Raw genomic sequence first — 21,676 nt, 5'->3', positions numbered from 1 at the left:
CTGTGTCCGGGCTTTGGGAGATCTCTGCGTCAGGGCTGGACGTTGGGAGATCTCTGTGTCAGGGCTTTCTGAGATCTCTGTGTCCGGGCTTTGGGAGATCTCTGCGTCAGGGCTGGACGTTGGCAGATCTCTGTGTCAGGGCTTTGGGAGATCTCTGTGTCAGGGCTTTGGGAGATCTCTGTGTCAGGGCTTTGGGAGATCTCTGTGTCAGGGCTTTGGGAGATCTCTGTGTCAGGGCTTTGGGAGATCTCTGTGTCAGGGCTTTGGGAGATCTCTCTGTCAGGGCTTTGGGAGATCTCTCTGTCAGGGCTTTGGGAGATCTCTGTGTCAGAGCTTTGGGAGATCTCTGTGTCAGGGCTTTGGGAGATCTCTGCGTCAGAGCTTTGGGAGATCTCTGTGTCAGGGCTTTGGTAGATCTCTGTGTCAGGGCTGGTCTTTGGGAGATCTCTGTGTCAGGGCTGGTCTTTGGGAGATCTCTGTGTCAGGGCTTTGGGAGATCTCTGTGTCACGGCTTTGGGAGATCTCTGTGTCTGGGCTTTGGGAGATCTCTGTGTCAGGGCTTTGGGAGATCTCTGTATCAGGGCTGGGCTTTGGGAGATCTCTGTGTCAGGGCTTTGGGAGATCTCTGTGTCAGGGCTTTGGGAGATCTCTGTGTCAGGGCTTTGGGAGATCTCTGTGTCAGGGCTTTGGGTGATCTCTGTGTCAGGGCTGGACGTTGGGAGATCTCTGTGTCAGGGCTTTGGGAGATCTCTGTGTCAGGGCTTTGGGAGATCTCTGTGTCAGGGCTTTGGGAGATCTCTGTGTCAGGGCTTTGGGAGATCTCTGTGTCAGAGCTTTGGGAGATCTCTGTGTCAGTGCATTGGGAGATCTCTGTGTCAGGGCTGGGCTTTGGGAGATCTCTGTGTCAGTGCTTTGGGAGATCTCTGTGTCAGGGCTTTGGGAGATCTCTGTGTCAGGGCTTTGGGAGATCTCTGTGTCAGGGCTTTGGGAGATCTCTGTGTCAGGGATTTGGGGGATCTCTGTGTCAGGGCTTTGGGAGATCTGTGTGTCAGGGCTTTGGGAGATCTGTGTGTCAGGGCTTTGGGAGATCTGTGTGTCAGGGCTTTGGGAGATCTCTGTGTCTGGGCATTGGGAGATCTCTGTGTCAGGGCTTTGGGAGATCTCTGTGTCAGGGCTGGACGTTGGGAGATCTCTGTGTCAGGGCTTTGGGAGATCTCTGTGTCAGGGCTTTGGGAGATCTCTGTGTCAGGGCTTTGGGAGATCTCTGTGTCAGAGCTTTGGGAGATCTCTGTGTCTGGGCTTTGGGAGATCTCTGTGTCAGGGCTTTGGGAGATCTCTGTGTCAGGGCTGGTCTTTGGGAGATCTCTGTGTCAGGGCTTTGGCAGATCTCTGTGTCAGGGCTTTGGGAGATCTCTGTGTCAGGGCTTTGGGAGATCTCTGTGTCAGGGCTGGACGTTGGGAGATCTCTGTGTCAGAACTTTGGGAGATCTCTGTGTCAGAGCTTTGGGAGATCTCTGTGTCAGGGCTTTGGGAGATCTCTGTGTCTGGGCTTTGGGAGATCTCTGTGTCAGGGCTTTGGGAGATCTCTGTGTCAGGGCTGGTCTTTGGGAGATCTCTGTGTCAGGGCTTTGGGAGATCTCTGTGTCAGAGCTCTGGGGGATCTCTGTGTCAGGGCTTTGGGAGATCTCGGTGTCAGGGCTTTGGGAGATCTCTGTGTCAGGGCTGGACGTTGGGAGATCTCTGTGTCAGAGCTGGACGTTGGGAGATCTCTGTGTCAGGGCTTTGGGAGATCTCTGTGTCAGGGCTTTGGGAGATCTCTGTGTCAGGGCTTTGGGAGATCTCTGTGTCAGGGCTTTGGGAGATCTCTGTGTCAGAGCTTTGGGAGATCTCTGTGTCAGGGCTTTGGGAGATCTCTGTGTCAGGGCTTTGGGAGATCTCTGTGTCAGGGCTTTGGGAGATCTCTGTGTCAGGGCTTTGGGAGATCTCTGTGTCAGGGCTTTGTGAGATCTCTGTGTCAGGACTGGTCTTTGGGAGATCTCTGTGTCAGGGCTTTGGCAGATCTCTGTGTCAGGGCTGGACGTTGGGAGATCTCTGTGTCAGAACTTTGGGAGATCTCTGTGTCAGAGCTTTGGGAGATCGCTGTGTCAGGGCTTTGGGAGATCTCTGTGTCAGGGCTTTGGGAGATCTCTGTGTCAGGGCTTTGGGAGATCTCTGTGTCAGGGCTTTGGGAGATCTCTGTGTCAGGGCTTTGGGAGATCTCTGTGTCAGGGCTGGACATTGGGAGATCTCTGTGTCAGGGCGTTGGGAGATCTCTGTGTCAGGGCTTTGGGAGATTTTTGTGTCAGGGTTTTGGGAGATCTCTGTGTCAGGGCTTTGGGAGATCTCTGTGTCAGGGCTTTGGGAGATCTCTGTGTCTGGGCTTTGGGAGATCTCTGTGTCAGGGCTTTGGGAGATCTCTGTGTCAGGGCTGGTCTTTGGGAGATCTCTGTGTCAGGGCTTTGGGAGATCTCTGTGTCAGAGCTCTGGGAGATCTCTGTGTCAGGGCTTTGGGAGATCTCTGTGTCAGGGCTTTGGGAGATCTCTGTGTCAGAGCTTAGGCAGATCTCTGTGTCAGGGCTTTGGGAGGTCTCTGTGTCAGGGCTCTGGCAGATCTCTGTGTCAGGGCTTTGGGAGATCTCTGTGTCAGGGCTTTGGGAGATCTCTGTGTCAGGGCTTTGGGAGATCTCTGTGTCAGGGCTTTGGGAGATCTCTGTGTCAGGGCTTTGGGAGATCTCTGTGTCAGGGCTTTGGGAGATCTCTGTGTCAGGGCTTTGGGAGATCTCTGTGTCAGGGCTGGTCTTTGGGAGATCTCTGTTTCAGAGCTTTGGGAGATCTCTGTGTCAGGGCTTTGTGAGATCTCTGTGTCAGGGCTTTGGGAGATCTCTGTGTCAGGGCTTTGGGAGATCTCTGTGTCAGGGCTTTGGGAGATCTCTGTGTCAGGGCTTTGGGAGATCTCTGTGTCAGAGCTTTGGGAGATATCTATGTCAGGGCTCTGGGAGATCTCTGTGTCAGGGCTTTGGGAGATCTCTGTGTCAGGGCTTTGGGAGATCTCTGTGTCAGGGCTTTGGGAGATCTCTGTGTCAGGGCTTTGGGAGATCTCTGTGTCAGGGCTTTGGGAGATCTCTGTGTCAGGGCTTTGGGAGATCTCTGTGTCAGGGCTTTGGGAGATCTCTGTGTCAGGGCTTTGGGAGATCTCTGTGTCAGGGCTTTGGGAGATCTCTGTGTCAGGGCTTTGGGAGACCTCTGTGCCAGGGCTCTGGGAGATCTCTGTGTCAGTACTTTGGGAGATCTCTGTGTCAGGGCTGGACGTTGGGAGATCTCTGTGTTAGGGCTTTGGGAGATCTCTGTGTCAGGGCTTTGGAAGATCTGTGTCAGGGCTGGTCTTTGGGAGATCTCTGTGTCAGGGCTTTGGGAGATCTCTGTGTCAGAGCTCTGGGAGATCTCTGTGTCAGGGCTTTGGGAGATCTCTGTGTCAGGGCTTTGGGAGATCTCTGTGTCAGAGCTTAGGCAGATCTCTGTGTCAGGGCTTTGGGAGATCTCTGTGTCAGGGCTCTGGCAGATCTCTGTGTCAGGGCTTTGGGAGATCTCTGTGTCAGGGCTTTGGGAGATCTCTGTGTCAGGGCTTTGGGAGATCTCTGTGTCAGGGCTTTGGGAGATCTCTGTGTCAGGGCTTTGGGAGATCTCTGTGTCAGGGCTTTGGGAGATCTCTGTGTCAGGGCTTTGGGAGATCTCTGTGTCAGGGCTGGTCTTTGGGAGATCTCTGTTTCAGAGCTTTGGGAGATCTCTGTGTCAGGGCTTTGTGAGATCTCTGTGTCAGGGCTTTGTGAGATCTCTGTGTCAGGGCTTTGGGAGATCTCTGTGTCAGGGCTTTGGGAGATCTCTGTGTCAGGGCTTTGGGAGATCTCTGTGTCAGAGCTTTGGGAGATCTCTGTGTCAGTGCATTGGGAGATCTCTGTGTCAGGGCTGGGCTTTGGGAGATCTCTGTGTCAGTGCTTTGGGAGATCTCTGTGTCAGGGCTTTGGGAGATCTCTGTGTCAGGGCTTTGGGAGATCTCTGTGTCAGGGCTTTGGGAGATCTCTGTGTCAGGGATTTGGGGGATCTCTGTGTCAGGGCTTTGGGAGATCTGTGTGTCAGGGCTTTGGGAGATCTGTGTGTCAGGGCTTTGGGAGATCTGTGTGTCAGGGCTTTGGGAGATCTCTGTGTCAGGGCATTGGGAGATCTCTGTGTCAGGGCTTTGGGAGATCTCTGTGTCAGGGCTGGACGTTGGGAGATCTCTGTGTCAGGGCTTTGGGAGATCTCTGTGTCAGGGCTTTGGGAGATCTCTGTGTCAGGGCTTTGGGAGATCTCTGTGTCTGGGCTTTGGGAGGTCTCTGTGTCAGGGCTTTGGGAGATCTCTGTGTCAGGGCTGGTCTTTGGGAGATCTCTGTGTCAGGGCTTTGGCAGATCTCTGTGTCAGGGCTTTGGGAGATCTCTGTGTCAGGGCTTTGGGAGATCTCTGTGTCAGGGCTGGACGTTGGGAGATCTCTGTGTCAGAACTTTGGGAGATCTCTGTGTCAGAGCTTTGGGAGATCTCTGTGTCAGGGCTTTGGGAGATCTCTGTGTCTGGGCTTTGGGAGATCTCTGTGTCAGGGCTTTGGGAGATCTCTGTGTCAGGGCTGGTCTTTGGGAGATCTCTGTGTCAGGGCTTTGGGAGATCTCTGTGTCAGAGCTCTGGGGGATCTCTGTGTCAGGGCTTTGGGAGATCTCTGTGTCAGGGCTTTGGGAGATCTCTGTGTCAGGGCTGGACGTTGGGAGATCTCTGTGTCAGAGCTGGACGTTGGGAGATCTCTGTGTCAGGGCTTTGGGAGATCTCTGTGTCAGGGCTTTGGGAGATCTCTGTGTCAGGGCTTTGGGAGATCTCTGTGTCAGGGCTTTGGGAGATCTCTGTGTCAGAGCTTTGGGAGATCTCTGTGTCAGGGCTTTGGGAGATCTCTGTGTCAGGGCTTTGGGAGATCTCTGTGTCAGGGCTTTGGGAGATCTCTGTGTCAGGGCTTTGGGAGATCTCTGTGTCAGGGCTTTGTGAGATCTCTGTGTCAGGGCTGGTCTTTGGGAGATCTCTGTGTCAGGGCTTTGGCAGATCTCTGTGTCAGGGCTTTGGGAGATCTCTGTGTCAGGGCTTTGGGAGATCTCTGTGTCAGGGCTGGACGTTGGGAGATCTCTGTGTCAGAACTTTGGGAGATCTCTGTGTCAGAGCTTTGGGAGATCGCTGTGTCAGGGCTTTGGGAGATCTCTGTGTCAGGGCTTTGGGAGATCTCTGTGTCAGGGCTTTGGGAGATCTCTGTGTCAGGGCTTTGGGAGATCTCTGTGTCAGGGCTTTGGGAGATCTCTGTGTCAGGGCTGGACGTTGGGAGATCTCTGTGTCAGGGCGTTGGGAGATCTCTGTGTCAGGGCTTTGGGAGATCTCTGTGTCAGGGCTTTGGGAGATCTCTGTGTCAGGGCTTTGGGAGATCTCTGTGTCAGGGCTTTGGGAGATCTCTGTGTCTGGGCTTTGGGAGATCTCTGTGTCAGGGCTTTGGGAGATCTCTGTGTCAGGGCTGGTCTTTGGGAGATCTCTGTGTCAGGGCTTTGGGAGATCTCTGTGTCAGAGCTCTGGGAGATCTCTGTGTCAGGGCTTTGGGAGATCTCTGTGTCAGGGCTTTGGGAGATCTCTGTGTCAGAGCTTAGGCAGATCTCTGTGTCAGGGCTTTGGGAGATCTCTGTGTCAGGGCTCTGGCAGATCTCTGTTTCAGGGCTTTGGGAGATCTCTGTGTCAGGGCTTTGGGAGATCTCTGTGTCAGGGCTTTGGGAGATCTCTGTGTCAGGGCTTTGGGAGATCTCTGTGTCAGTGCTTTGGGAGATCTCTGTGTCAGGGCTTTGGGAGATCTCTGTGTCAGGGCTTTGGGAGATCTCTGTGTCAGGGCTGGTCTTTGGGAGATCTCTGTTTCAGAGCTTTGGGAGATCTCTGTGTCAGGGCTTTGTGAGATCTCTGTGTCAGGGCTTTGTGAGATCTCTGTGTCAGGGCTTTGGGAGATCTCTGTGTCAGGGCTTTGGGAGATCTCTGTGTCAGGGCATTGGGAGATCTCTGTGTCAGAGCTTTGGGAGAACTCTATGTCAGGGCTCTGGGAGATCTCTGTGTCAGGGCTCTGGGAGATCTCTGTGTCAGGGCTTTGGGAGATCTCTGTGTCAGGGCTTTGGGAGATCTCTGTGTCAGGGCTTTGGGAGATCTCTGTGTCAGGGCTTTGGGAGATCTCTGTGTCAGGGCTTTGGGAGATCTCTGTGTCAGGGCTTTGGGAGATCTCTGTGTCAGGGCTTTGGGAGACCTCTGTGCCAGGGCTCTGGGAGATCTCTGTGTCAGTACTTTGGGAGATCTCTGTGTCAGGGCTGGACGTTGGGGGATCTCTGTGTCAGGGCTTTGGGAGATCTCTGTGTCAGGGCTTTGGGAGATCTGTATCCGGGCTGGTCTTTGGGAGATCTCTGTGTCAGGGCTTTGGGTGATCTCTCTGTCAGGGCTTTGGGAGATCTCTGTGTCAGGGCTTTGGGAGATCTCTGTGTCTGGGCTTTGGGAGATCTCTGTGTCAGGGCTTTGTGAGATCTCTGTGTCAGGGCTTTGGGAGATCTCTGTGTCAGGGCTTTGGGAGATCTCTGTGTCAGGTCTTTGGGAGATCTCTCAGTTAGGTCTGGTCTTTGGGAGATCTCTGTGTCAGGGCTTTGTGAGATCTCGGTGTCAGGGCTTTGGGAGATCTCTGTGTCAGGGCTTTGGGAGATCTCTATGTCAGGGCTTTGGGAGATCTCTGTGTCAGGGCTTTGGGAGATCTCTGTGTCAGAGCTTTGGCAGATCTCTGTGTCAGAGCTTTGGGAGATCTCTGTGTCAGGGCTTTGGGAGATCTCTGTGTCAGGTCTTTGGGAGATCTCTGTGTCAGAGCTTTGGGAGATCTCTGTGTCAGGGCTTTGGGAGATCTCTGCATCAGGGCTTTGGGAGATCTCTGCATCAGGGCTTTTGGAGATCTCTGCGTCAGGGCTTTGGGAGATCTCTGTGTCAGGGCTTTGGGAGATCTCTGTGTCAGGGCTTTGGGAGATCTCTGTGTCAGGGCTTTGGGAGATCTCTGTGTCAGGGCTGGACGTTGGGAGATCTCTGTGTCAGAGCTTTGGGAGATCTCTGTGTCAGGGCTTTGGGAGATCTCTGTGTCAGGGCTTTGGGAGATCTCTGTGTCAGAGCTTTGGGAGATCTCTGTGTCAGGGCTTTGGGAGATCTCTGTGTCAGGGCTTTGGGAGATCTCTGTGTCAGAGCTTTGGGAGATCTCTGTGTCAGGGCTTTGGGAGATCTCTGTGTCAGGGCTTTGGGAGATCTCTGTGTCAGGGCTTTGGGAGATCTCTGTGTCAGGGCTTTCGGAGATCTCTGTGTCAGGGCTGGGCTTTGGGAGATCTCTGTGTCAGGGCTTTGGGAGATCTCTGTGTCAGGGCTGGGCTTTGGGAGATCTCTGTGTCAGGGCTTTGGGAGATCTCTGTGTCTGGGCTTTGGGAGATCTCTGTGTCAGGGCTTTGGGAGATCTCTGTGTCAGGGCTGGGCTTTGGGAGATCTCTGTGTCAGGGCTTTGGGAGATCTCTGTGTCAGGGCTTTGGGAGATCTCTGTGTCAGGGCTTTGGGAGATCTCTGTGTCAGGGCTTTGGGAGATCTCTGTGTCAGGGCTTTGGGAGATCTCTATGTCAGAGCTTTGGGAGATCTCTGTGTCAGGGCGTTGGGAGATCTCTGTGTCAGGGGTCTGGGAGATCTCTGTGTCAGGGCTTTGGGAGATCTCTGTGTCAGAGCTTTGGGAGATCTCTGTGTCAGTGCTTTGGGAGATCTCTGTGTCAGGGCTGGGCTATGGGAGATCTCTGTGTCAGTGCTTTGGGAGATCTCTGTGTCAGGGCTTTGGGAGATCTCTGTGTCAGGGCTTTGGGAGATCTCTGTGTCAGGGCTTTGGGAGATCTCTGTGTCAGGGATTTGGGAGATCTCTGTGTTAGGGCTTTGGGAGATCTGTGTGTCAGGGCTTTGGGAGATCTCTGTGTCAGGGCTTTGTGAGATCTGTGTGTCAGGGCTTTGGGAGATCTCTGTGTCAGGGCATTGGGAGATCTCTGTGTCAGGGCTTTGGGAGATCTCTGTGTCAGGGCTGGACGTTGGGAGATCTCTGTGTCAGGGCGTTGGGAGATCTCTGTGTCAGGGCTTTGGGAGACCTCTGTGTCAGGGCTTTGGGAGATCTCTGTGTCAGGGCTTTGGGAGATCTCTGTGTCAGGGCTGGACGTTGGGAGATCTCTGTGTGAGAGCTGGACGTTGGGAGATCTCTCTGTCAGTGCTTTGGGAGATCTCTGTGTCAGGGCTGGGCTTTGGGAGATCTCTGTGTGAGAGCTTTGGGAGATCACTGTGTCAGGGCTTTGGGAGATCTCTGTGTCAGGGCTTTGGGAGATCTCTGTGTCAGAGCTTTGGGAGATCTCTGTGTCAGGGCTTTGGGAGATCTCTGTGTCAGAGCTTTGGGAGATCTCTGTGTCAGGGCTTTGGGAGATCTCTGTGTCAGGGCTTTGGGAGATCTCTGTGTCAGGGCTTTGGGAGATCTCTGTGTCAGGGCTTTGGGAGATCTCTGTGTCAGGGCTGGACGTTGGGAGATCTCTGTGTCAGAACTTTGGGAGATCTCTGTGTCAGAGCTTTGGGAGATCTCTGTGTCAGGGCTTTGGGAGATCTCTGTTTCAGTGCTTTGGGAGATCTCTGTGTCAGTGCTTTGGGAGATCTCTGTGTCAGGGCTTTGGGAGATCTCTGTGTCAGGGCTGGACGTTGGGAGATCTCTGTGTCAGGGCTTTGGGAGATCTCTGTGTCAGGGCTTTGGGAGATCTCTGTGTCAGGGCTTTGGGAGATCTCTGTGTCAGGGCTTTGGGAGATCTCTGTGTCTGGGCTTTGGGAGATCTCTGTGTCAGGGCTTTGGGAGATCTCTGTGTCAGGGCTGGTCTTTCGGAGATCTTTGTGTCAGGGCTTTGGGAGATCTCTGTGTCAGAGCTCTGGGAGATCTCTGTGTCAGGGCTTTGGGAGATCTCTGTGTCAGGGCTTTGGGAGGTCTCTGTGTCAGAGCTTAGGCAGATCTCTGTGTTAGGGCTTTGGGAGATCTCTGTGTCAGGGCTCTGGCAGATCTCTGTGTCAGGGCTTTGGGAGATCTCTGTGTCAGGGCTTTGGGAGATCTCTGTGTCAGGGCTTTGGGAGATCTCTGTGTCAGGGCTTTGGGAGATCTCTGTGTCAGGGCTGGTCTTTGGGAGATATCTGTGTCAGAGCTTTGGGAGATCTCTGTGTCAGGGCTTTGGGAGATCTCTGTGTCAGGGCATTGGGAGATCTCTGTGTCAGGGCTTTGGGAGATCTCTGTGTCAGGGCTTTGGGAGATCTCTGTGTCAGGGCTTTGGGAGATCTCTGTGTCAGGGCTTTGGGAGCTCTCTGTGTCAGGGATTTGGGAGATCTCTGTGTCAGGGCTTTGGGAGACCTCTGTGCCAGGGCTCTGGGAGATCTCTGTGTCAGTACTTTGGGAGATCTCTGTGTCAGGGCTGGACGTTGGGAGATCTCTGTGTCAGGGCTTTGGGAGATCTCTGTGTCAGGGCTTTGGGAGATCTGTATCCGGGCTGGTCTTTGGGAGATCTCTGTGTCAGGGCTTTGGGAGATCTGTGTCTGGGCTGGTCTTTGGGAGATCTCTGTGTCAGGGCTTTGGGAGATCTGTGTTAGGGCTTTGGGAGATCTCTGTGTCAGGGCTTTGGGAGATCTCTGTGTCAGGGCTTTGGGAGATCTCTGTGTCAGGGCTTTGGGAGATCTCTGTGTCAGGGCTTTGGGAGATCTCTGTGTCAGGGCTGGACGTTGGGAGATCTCTGTGTCAGAACTTTGGGAGATCTCTGTGTCAGAGCTTTGGGAGATCTCTGTGTCAGGGCTTTGGGAGATCTCTGTTTCAGTGCTTTGGGAGATCTCTGTTTCAGTGCTTTGGGAGATCTCTGTGTCAGTGCTTTGGGAGATCTCTGTGTCAGGGCTTTGGGAGATCTCTGTGTCAGGGCTGGACGTTGGGAGATCTCTGTGTCAGGGCTTTGGGAGATCTCTGTGTCAGGGCTTTGGGAGATCTCTGTGTCAGGGCTTTGGGAGATCTCTGTGTCAGGGCTTTGGGAGATCTCTGTGTCTGGGCTTTGGGAGATCTCTGTGTCAGGGCTTTGGGAGATCTCTGTGTCAGGGCTGGTCTTTCGGAGATCTTTGTGTCAGGGCTTTGGGAGATCTCTGTGTCAGAGCTCTGGGAGATCTCTGTGTCAGGGCTTTGGGAGATCTCTGTGTCAGGGCTTTCGGAGATCTCTGTGTCAGAGCTTAGGCAGATCTCTGTGTTAGGGCTTTGGGAGATCTCTGTGTCAGGGCTCTGGCAGATCTCTGTGTCAGGGCTTTGGGAGATCTCTGTGTCAGGGCTTTGGGAGATCTCTGTGTCAGGGCTTTGGGAGATCTCTGTGTCAGGGCTTTCGGAGATCTCTGTGTCAGGGCTGGTCTTTGGGAGATCTCTGTGTCAGAGCTTTGGGAGATCTCTGTGTCAGGGCTTTGGGAGATCTCTGTGTCAGGGCTTTGGGAGATCTCTGTGTCAGGGCTTTGGGAGATCTCTGTGTCAGGGCTTTGGGAGATCTCTGTGTCAGGGCTTTGGGAGATCTCTGTGTCAGGGCTTTGGGAGATCTCTGTGTCAGGGCTTTGGGAGATCTCTGTGTCAGGGCTTTGGGAGACCTCTGTGCCAGGGCTCTGGGAGATCTCTGTGTCAGTACTTTGGGAGATCTCTGTGTCAGTACTTTGGGAGATCTCTGTGTCAGGGCTGGACGTTGGGAGATCTCTGTGTCAGGGCTTTGGGAGATCTCTGTTTCAGTGCTTTGGGAGATCTCTGTGTCAGTGCTTTGGGAGATCTCTGTGTCAGGGCTTTGGGAGATCTCTGTCTCAGGGCTGGACGTTGGGAGATCTCTGTGTCAGGGCTTTGGGAGATCTCTGTGTCAGGGCTTTGGGAGATCTCTGTGTCAGGGCTTTGGGAGATCTCTGTGTCAGGGCTTTGGGAGATCTCTGTGTCAGGGCTTTGGGAGATCTCTGTGTCTGGGCTTTGGGAGATCTCTGTGTCAGGGCTTTGGGAGATCTCTGTGTCAGGGCTGGTCTTTCGGAGATCTTTGTGTCAGGGCTTTGGGAGATCTCTGTGTCAGAGCTCTGGGAGATCACTGTGTCAGGGCTTTGGGAGATCTCTGTGTCAGGGCTTTGGGAGATCTCTGTGTCAGAGCTTAGGCAGATCTCTGTGTTAGGGCTTTGGGAGATCTCTGTGTCAGGGCTCTGGCAGATCTCTGTGTCAGGGCTTTGGGAGATCTCTGTGTCAGGGCTTTGGGAGATCTCTGTGTCAGGGCTTTGGGAGATCTCTGTGTCAGGGCTTTGGGAGATCTCTGTGTCAGGGCTGGTCTTTGGGAGATCTCTGTGTCAGAGCTTTGGGAGATCTCTGTGTCAGGGCTTTGGGAGATCTCTGTGTCAGGGCTTTGGGAGATCTCTGTGTCAGGGCTTTGGGAGATCTCTGTGTCAGGGCTTTGGGAGATCTCTGTGTCAGGGCTTTGGGAGATCTCTGTGTCAGGGATTTGGGAGATCTCTGTGTCAGGGCTTTGGGAGACCTCTGTGCCAGGGCTCTGGGAGATCTCTGTGTCAGTACTTTGGGAGATCTCTGTGTCAGGGCTGGACGTTGGGAGATCTCTGTGTCAGGGCTTTGGGAGATCTCTGTGTCAGGGCTTTGGGAGATCTGTATCCGGGCTGGTCTTTGGGAGATCTCTGTGTCAGGGCTTTGGGAGATCTGTGTCTGGGCTGGTCTTTGGGAGATCTCTGTGTCAGGGCTTTGGGAGATCTGTGTTAGGGCTTTGGGAGATCTCTGTGTCAGGGCTCTGGGAGATCTCTGTGTCAGGGCTCTGGGAGATCTCTGTGTCAGGCCTTTGGGAGATCTCTGTTTCTGGGCTTTGGGAGATCTCTGTGTCAGGGCTTTGTGAGATCTCTGTGTCAGGGCTTTGGGAGATCTCTGTGTCAGGGCTTTGGGAGATCTCTGTGTCAGGTCTTTGGGAGATCTCTCAGTCAGGTCTCATCTTTGGGAGATCTCTGTGTCAGGGCTTTGGGAGATCTCTGTGTCATGGCTTTGGGAGATCTCTGTGTCAGGGCTTTGGGAGATCTCTGTGTCAGGGCTTTGGGAGATCTCTGTGTCAGGGCTTTGGGAGATCTCTGTGTCAGGGCGTTGGGAGATCTCTGTGTCAGGGCGTTGGGAGATCTCTGTGTCAGGGCGTTGGGAGATTTCTGTGTCAGGGCTTTGGGAGATTTCTGTGTCAGGGCTTTGGGAGATCTCTGTGTCAGGGCTTTGGGAGATCTCTGTGTCAGGGCTTTGGGAGATCTCTGTGTCAGTGCTCTGGGAGATCTGTGTCAGGGCTTTGGGAGATCTCTGTGTCAGGGCTTTGGGAGATCTCTGCGTCAGGGCTTTGGGAGATCTCTGTGTCAGGTCTTTGGGAGATCTCTTTGTCAGGGCGTGGGCAGATCTCTGTGTCAGGGCTTTGGGAGATCTCTGTGTCAGAGCTTTGGGAGATCTCTGTGTCAGGTCTTTGGGAGATCTCTGTGTCAGGGCTTTGGGAGATCTCTGTGTCAGGGCTTTGGGAGATCTCTGTGTCAGGGCTTTGGGAGATCTCTGTGTCAGGGCTTTGGGAGATCTCTGTGTCAGGGCTTTGGGAGATCTCTGTGTCAGGGCTTTGGGAGATCTCTGTGTCAGGGCTTTGGGAGATCTCTGTGTCAGGGCTTTGGGAGATCTCTGTGTCAGGGCGTTGGGAGATCTCTGTGTCAGGGCGTTGGGAGATTTCTGTGTCAGGGCTTTGGGAGATTTCTGTGTCAGGGCTTTGGGAGATCTCTGTGTCAGGGCTTTGGGAGATCTCTGTGTCAGGGCTTTGGGAGATCTCTGTGTCAGTGCTCTGGGAGATCTGTGTCAGGGCTTTGGGAGATCTCTGCGTCAGGGCTTTGGGAGATCTCTGCGTCAGGGCTTTGGGAGATCTCTGCGTCAGGGCCTTGGGAGATCTCTGTGTCAGTGCTCTGGGAGATCTCTGTGTCAGGGCTTTGGGAGATCTCTGTGTCAGGGCTTTGGGAGATCTCTCAGTCAGGTCTGGTCTTTGGGAGATCTCTCGGTTAATTTGCCAATGCACCAGTTGAGTGAACCTCATTACTTCCTTCGCTTGTCCAACACAGATTCTGACTGTTGGAGCATTCGGCTGCTGATAGAATGTACAAACCTCAGCGTGTCTGAAACTTTCAGCACATCCCCAGTGGCATTTCCGATGTGTCATTGAGCTTTGTTTATACGCGGTGCTGATCGAAACCTGAGGTTAATTAAATAATCTCCGAGTCAGTGTGAATGCGGTCACATTGTCAGACTCACTGTGATCGCGGAAAACCACAGTCTGTTTGAAATGAGTGGTGTGAAAGCTGAGGTGAGGTTAATCATAACCACTCAGTGTAGATTCTTACTCTGATACAACGTATTGCAGTTATAACAGGTCAATGATGTTATTCATCATTTGCAGTTTTACCAGAAATGGTTGAATTATAAAATACATTATTCCCTGAAATTGCATGTCAAGGAACAACAGAAACAGATTTATTGGGAAGAATGAACGGATGCTCATGCGTAAAATTACTTTCAGCATCAACAGTGACGTGGATATCACTGCTCGTAGAAAATTCACCCACAGCCTACTTTTACACAGTATGATCCCATAACAACAATATGATGAATGACTCAATAATCTGTTTTGCTGTATTTGTCCTGGGAGTGTTTGATGTGGACAGTGTAGAGGGAGCTTTACTCTGTATCTAACCCCGTGCTGTACCTGTCCTGGGAGTGTTTGATGGGGACAGTGTAGAGGGAGCTTTACTCTGTATCTAACCCCGTTCAGTACCTGTCCTGGGAGTGTTTGATGGGGACAGTGTAGAGGGAGCTTTGCTCTGTATCTAACCCCGTGCTGTACCTGTCCTGGGAGTGTTTGATGGCGACAGTGTGGAGGGAGCTTTACTCTGTATCTAACCCCGTGCTGTATCTGTCCTGGGAGTGTTTGATGGGGACAGTGTAGAGGGAGCTTTGCTCTGTATCTAACCCCGTGCTGTACCTGTCCTGGGTGTGTTTGATGGGGACAGTGTAGAGGGGGCTTTATTCTGTATCTAACCCCGTGCTGTACCTGTCCTGGGTGTGTTTGATGGGGACAGTGTAGAGGGAGCTTTACTCTGTATCTAACCCCGTGCTGTACCTGTCCTGGGAGTGTTTGATGGGGACAGTGTAGAGGACGTTTAGTCTGTATCTAACCCCGTGCTGTACCTGTCCTGGGAGTGTTTAATGGGGACAGTGTAGAGGGAGCTTTACTCTGTATCTAACCCCGTGCTGTACCTGTCCCGGGATTGTTTGATGGGGACAGTGTAGAGGGAGCTTTACTCTGTATCTAACACCGTGCTGTACCTGTCCTGGGTGTGTTTGATGGGGACAGTGTAGAGTGAGCTTTACTCTGTATCTAACCCCGTGCTGTACCTGTCCTGGGTGTGTTTGATGGGGACAGTGTCGAGGGAGCTTTGCTCTGTATCTAACCCCGTGCTGTACCTGTCCTGGGTGTGTTTGATGGGGACAGTGTAGAGGGAGCTTTACTCTGTATCTAACCCCGTGCTGTACCTGTCCTGTGAGTGTTGGCCAGAATTCTTTGATCCTTCCCCAGAAATGAAATTCCTCAGCTTGAAAATCAGAATCACAGTCTCGTGTTTCGAGAATTCTTCTCTCTTTCATGTCATTTGCACGAAGTGAGGCAATGAATATATGTGAAGTCAGTTATTTGATTAAATTGGGGTTGCTGTTTATCACATTTGCAGCAGCCTGTGAACATTGTCTGGATTGACAATAAAACTCAGACAATGAAGGTAGCAGTAATTGGAGTGGAATTGAGCACTGTCTCAGCAGCCAGTCTCAAAGGAAACGCTCCATCATTTAATTACACATCTGAGGATTGATTTATTCACTGAGTCTGATTTATGGAGTAAATTACCAGCTCGCAGTGTGCAGATGGAAACTTCCTCATCATTTCCCATTGAGGTTGGCCATTGTTTCCTCCTCCGGCAGAATTGCTTTCAAACAGAGCGTGTCTGCTGAGCGTGTTGTTTTTTTTGCCTACTTTCGTTCTGTGATTAATTACGATGAAGATTTACAGCTCTAAGAAATCCGTGGCTCAATCCCAATCAGACTTGGAGATTTCCCAAGTGTGGTCTGTGTGTGTGGCACCCTTACTCCTGGCCATGTGTTCCTGACCCAGACACTTGACCCAGCAGAGCTGCAATGTTCGAGGTGCTGACTTTCAAATGAGACGTTCAACAGAAGCCTCTCAAATTCCTTCTTCAAATCTTCAACCAAGACCGTATGATGGAGGCGCAGATGTCGGCCATTCCGCCCATTGAGCCTGCTCCGCCACATGACTGATCTGATATAATAATCCTCAACTTCACTTTCTCACCTTAACCCCATAACCCTTAATTCTTTACTGATTTAAAAGTCTCTCTATCTCAGCCTTGAACATACTTAATGACCCAGCCTCTACAGCTCTTTACAGTAAAGAGTTCCACAGATTCACTCCCCCCTCTGAGAGAAGAAATTCCTCCTCATCTCTGTCTTAACTGTGTGACCCCCCTTACTCTGAGATGATGCCTTCTGGCCCTAGACTCTGCCACAAGGGGAAACAACCTCTCAGCATCTGGAAGTACAGCAGATGCGTTCTCCCCAGTGTCCAGCCCAGTATTTCTATCCCTGAGCCACCATCAGTAAAACAGATTAGCTGGTCTTTATCACAGTGCCACATGGGGTCTTGCTGTGCTACATTTTCCGCATGACAACAATGATTAAACTACCAAAGTACTTCACCGGCAGTAAAGTGCTTTGGGACAGCATGTGGCCATGGAAATCTCTACAAAAATAGGAATTCTTTCCCTAAAGTTCAGCTGAAGGAGCTCTGAGCAAATCCATCCATGAAGGAAAAACTGCAGGAAAGGAACAATCTGCCAGCAATCCACCAATCCCCGTTAGGATTGTGAGAACCAGCTCCGTTTCAGAGTGTCAAATGGAGTGACATTTTTAACATGCCGAGCGTCCACACTGTAGCAGCAGGAGAGTGTGTACAACATATTCAGATCTCCATTCACAGAACTGAAAACTCACATATTTGGAAAGACAAAGCTTGTTGTCTTTCACCATTGTCAGCATGGTTTTATGAAGGGAAAGTCATGCTTGACAAACTTGATTGAGTTCTTTGAGGAGGTAACCAGCAAGGTGGATAATGGGGAACCTGTGGATGTGGCATATCTAGACATCCAGAAGATGTCTGAAAATGTGCCGCATAAAAGACTGGTCCAGAAGGTGAGATTGCAGGGAATTGGGGGTGGAGCACTAGATGAGATTGAGGATTGGCTGACTGACAGAAAATCTGAGGGTCGTGATAAATGCATCTTTCTCTGGCTGGTGAACTGTAACTAGCGGCACGCCGCAGGGATCAGTCCTCGGACCTCAACTGTTTACAATCTAAATAAATGATCTGTAAGCAGGGACAGAGTGTAACGTAGCAAAATTTACAGTTGATACTAAAATAGGTGGGAAAGCAGGCAGTGAAGAGGAAATAAAGATTTTACAGACAGGTATAGATCAGCGAGGAGATTGGGCCAAAATTTGGCAGATGGAGTTTGATATAGATAGGTGTGAGGTTATCCATTTTGGCTGAAAAATAATCAGGCAAATTATTATCGAAATGGAGAGTAGATTTAAAATGTTTCTAGGCAGAGGGATCTGGGCGTCTTTGTTCATGAATCGCAGAAAGTCAGTTTGCAGGTACAGCATGTCATTAAAAAGGCAAATGGAGTGTTTGCGTTTATTGCAAAAGGACTGGACCATAAAAGTAGAGAAGTTTTGTTGCAATTGTATAGGGTGTTTAGTGAGACCACATCTGGAGTATTGTGTCCAGTTTTGGGCTCCTTATTTGAGGAGGGATGTGGTGGCATTTGAGGCAGTTCAGAGGAGGTTCACCAGATTGATTCTGGGGATGAAAGGGTTGGCATATGAGGAGAGATTGGGCTAAAACTCGCTGGAGTTTAGAAGGATGAGAGGGGATCTGATTGAGGTGTATGAAATACTAAAAGGGATCGATAAAGTAAACGGACCAAATGTTCCCCCTCGTGGGGCAATCTAGAACGAGGGGTCACGGATACAGGTTGAGAGGCGATAGATTTAAAACTGAGACGAGGAGGATCTCCTTCTCGCTGAGGGTGGTGAATTTGTGGAACTCGCTACCCCATAGCGTGGTGGAATCTGAGTCAGTAACAAGTTTGAAGAGGGAGAAATATATTTCTGATTTTTTTAAAAACAGGTTAATGTAATTTGGGGAACAGGTGGGAGATGCATTTGAGGCTAGGAGGAGATCAGCCATGATGTGATTGAATGGTGGAGCAGGCTCGAGGGGCTGAATGGTGGAGCAGGCTCGAGGGGCTGAATGGTGGAGCAGGCTCGAGGGGCTGAATGGTGGAGCAGGCTCGAGGGGCTGAATGGTGGAGCAGGCTCAAAGGGCTGAATTGCCGACTCCTGCTCCTAATTCCCATGTTATACTGATGAAGGTTCATTGAGCTCGTGAAACTTTAAGCTCTCAAATCCCTTTAACTCTCCCCTTCCCTCCGCAATTTGTCATTTACTCAGGTTCAAGGCACCATGGGATACCAGTTCCAAAACTGGGCGACCACATACAGCTGTGAGCCAGAGCTCTACTTCGAACCCACCACCGTGGAGGAGATCCGACAGGTGAGATTTCCGATCAGCTGATTCAACCCTTAGACAAAACCAGTCACCACCCATTACTGAATGGATTAGATCCGGGGAAACATAGAGATTGTCACCAGTTATTGATTCAAGGATTGCACAGGATATACACACTGAGGAGGGGAGATATACACACTGGGGGACAGAGAGATACAGGATATATACACTGGGGGCAGAGAGATACAGGATATACACACTAGGGACAGAGAGATACAGGATATACACACTGGGGACAGTGAGATACAGGATATACACACTGGGGACAGAGAGATACAGGATATACACACTGGGGAACAGAGATACAGGATATACACACTGGGGACAGAGATACAGGATATACACACTGGGGACAGAGATACAGGATATACACACTGGGGACAGAGATACAGGATATACACACTGGGGAACAGAGATACAGGATATACACACTGGGGAACAGAGATACAGGATATACACACTGGGGACAGAGAGATACAGGATATACACACTGGGGACAGAGATACAGGATATACACACTGGGGACAGAGAGATACAGGATATACATACTGGGGACAGAGATACAGGATATACACACTGGGGACAGAGAGATACAGGATATACACACTGGGGACAGAGATACAGGATATACACACTGGGGACAGAGATACAGGATATACACACTGGGGACAGAGAGATACAGGATATACACACTGGGGACATAGATACAGGATATACACACTGGGGACAGAGATACAGGATATACACACTGGGGACAGAGATACAGGATATACACACTGGGGACAGAGAGATACAGGATATACACACTGGGGACAGAGATACAGGATATACACACTGGGGACAGAGATACAGGATATACACACTGGGGACAGAGAGATACAGGATATACACACTGGGGACATAGATACAGGATATACACACTGGGGACAGAGATACAGGATATACACACTGGGGGACAGAGAGATACAGGATATACACACTGGGGACAGAGAGATATAGGATATACACACTGGGGACAGAGAGATACAGGATATACACACTGGGGACAGAGAGATACAGGATATACACACTGGGGACAGAGAGATACAGGATATACACACTGGGGACAGAGAGATACAGGATATACACACTGGGGACAGAGATACAGGATATACACACTGGGGACAGAGAGATACAGGATATACACACTGGGGACAGAGAGATACAGGATATACACACTGGGGACAGAGATACAGGATATACACACTGGGGACAGAGAGATACAGGATATACACACTGGGGACAGAGAGATACAGGATATACACACTGGGGACAGAGAGATACAGGATATACACACTGGGGACAGAGATACAGGATATACACACTGGGGACAGAGAGATACAGGATATACACACTGGGGAACAGAGATACAGGATATACACACTGGGGACAGAGATACAGGATATACACACTGGGGACAGAGATACAGGATATACACACTGGGGAACAGAGATACAGGATATACACACTGGGGACAGAGATACAGGATATACACACTGGGGGACAGAGAGATACAGGATATACACACTGGGGACAGAGAGATATAGGATATACACACTGGGGACAGAGAGATACAGGATATACACACTGGGGACAGAGAGATACAGGATATACACACTGGGGACAGAGAGATACAGGATATACACACTGGGGACAGAGATACAGGATATACACACTGGGGACAGAGAGATACAGGATATACACACTGGGGACAGAGAGATACAGGATATACACACTGGGGGACAGAGATACAGGATATACACACTGGGGACAGAGAGATACAGGATATACACACTGGGGGACAGAGAGATACAGGATATACACACTGGGGGACAGAGATACAGGATATACACACTGGGGACAGAGAGATACAGGATATACACACTGGGGACAGAGATACAGGATATACACACTGGGGACAGAGAGATACAGGATATACACACTGGGGACAGAGAGATACAGGATATACATACTGGGGACAGAGATACAGGATATACACACTGGGGACAGAGAGATACAGGATATACACACTGGGGACAGAGATACAGGATATACACACTGGGGGACAGAGATACAGGATATACACACTGGGGACAGAGAGATACAGGATATACACACTGGGGACAGTGCTCCATATCTGAAATGTGTTTGCTGTTTGTTCTTCCCCTTTGTGCAAGCAGCAATTTCGTCCCCTAAACAGACAGCAGCTGACTTGCAAATGCTGATTCTCACGCAGGTTGTTAAATTCTTCCCATTGACAGATCCTCGAACTTGCCAAACTGCGCAATAAGCGAGTGAAGATCGTGGGCTGTGGCCATTCTCCCTCTGATATTGCCTGTACTGACAATTACCTCGTCAGGCTCAACAAGCTGAACCGGATTCTCCAGGTAAGATTAACCCTGACATGTTCAACATAATGTCCATTGATATTGCCAGCTGGGTTTCCTACGTTACCCCAGGTGACCTGCTCCTAGCCTCTGCCCTGGATGGAGGTTCCTGGCATGGATTCATTGTGATCTAAGCTGTGCCCACACTGGAGATTAACCCACTTGTTAATGTTCTGTGACCCAAACACGGAACCTGGCTGTGCGACCTAACAACAGTTAATATCACCATCACTCCGCACTCAGTGAACAGTGAACACTTCTGGTCTCCACATCAAAAAGGTAATAGAGGCTCTGGAGAAAAGTGAATTAATTAGAATGGCCAAGAGAACCAAGCCATTGTAATGATCAGGAAGCCTTGATCAGGCTCGGTGCTTTCTCTAGCAAACAGTCTGAGGGGTGACTGCAGGTTATTGAAAGGCTTCATTGAGATGATGTTTCCATTTTCAGGGGGGAGACAAAACTAAAGGGCCTTAAATATAAGACAGTTACCAATAAATGCAACCAGGAATTCATGAGAAACCCCTTTACCCTGTTGCTCTATTTATTTATCACGGTGAACCACAAGTCTTTCCCTTATGTCGATCAAATGACCACACAACCAGTTAGTTAGTTCAAAAGATGGTTTATTTACATACACAAGTTATCTCGACATGCAAACACAATATCCACTACGAGTTAAACTACACCTATCAGCTACAATAACCTATACTTAACTTCAGGGTGACCGGCACTGTGCAAATGGATAAGGCCTTTATCTGGGTTTCACTCGGCTGGTTCGAAGAGAGTGGCTCTGTCTCTGCTGGGCTCATCCGTCAGGTAGCGATCGTTGGTCTTGAACTTGGCTGGCTGTTCCTGGGCTGGCACAGGCCCGATCCAAAAGAGACAGAACACATGGCTGCGCTCTCTTTTTATCCCTCTGGGATTTCACGCTCTTTGGGGCGGTCCTTAACGTTGGACCCAATAGTTCAACAGGGCTCTGATCACTCTCTTCGATTTCGGCCAATAAAGGGGCGGGTGCCTTGGTGGCTGGGCGGGTCCCCAGCGGTCATTGACCTGGCAGCTGTGCTTTGAGCATGGGAGTGGCACCGATCAGTCTGTGGGTGTACCGGTTGCTTGATTGGAGTTCTATTTTCCTGGGAAAATAGACCATTCAAATGTAAACGAGCGGGAGTTTCGGTCAGGTCTGGTTACCTGTGTTTTAGATACACATAGGCTGTCTGAGTCCTGGGTTGGCCATAATTCCCATGGTCCTTTGCAGGTGGCCATCTTAGATGGCTGCAACTCAAGAGGGTTTGGGAGTGTGAAACCCAC

The 21,676-nt window shown here is 50.9% G+C and overlaps 1 protein-coding gene across 1 annotated transcript in view; it reads left to right on the top strand.

Moving 5' to 3' along the window:
• Window positions 1–21,676, top strand: part of LOC119976704 (L-gulonolactone oxidase) — a 103,233-nt gene that overhangs the window by 9,118 nt on the left and 72,439 nt on the right. The window contains exons 2-3 of the mRNA XM_038817418.1: window positions 17,823–17,924; window positions 20,240–20,365. Coding sequence (XP_038673346.1) covers window positions 17,823–17,924; window positions 20,240–20,365 — 228 coding nt within the window. The remainder of the gene's footprint in view (window positions 1–17,822; window positions 17,925–20,239; window positions 20,366–21,676) is intronic.

The sequence above is a fragment of the Scyliorhinus canicula genome, chromosome 1 (assembly GCF_902713615.1).
Source record: "Scyliorhinus canicula chromosome 1, sScyCan1.1, whole genome shotgun sequence".
Lineage (NCBI taxonomy): Eukaryota > Metazoa > Chordata > Chondrichthyes > Carcharhiniformes > Scyliorhinidae > Scyliorhinus > Scyliorhinus canicula.
This window is presented reverse-complemented; position numbering and strand designations above follow the sequence as displayed.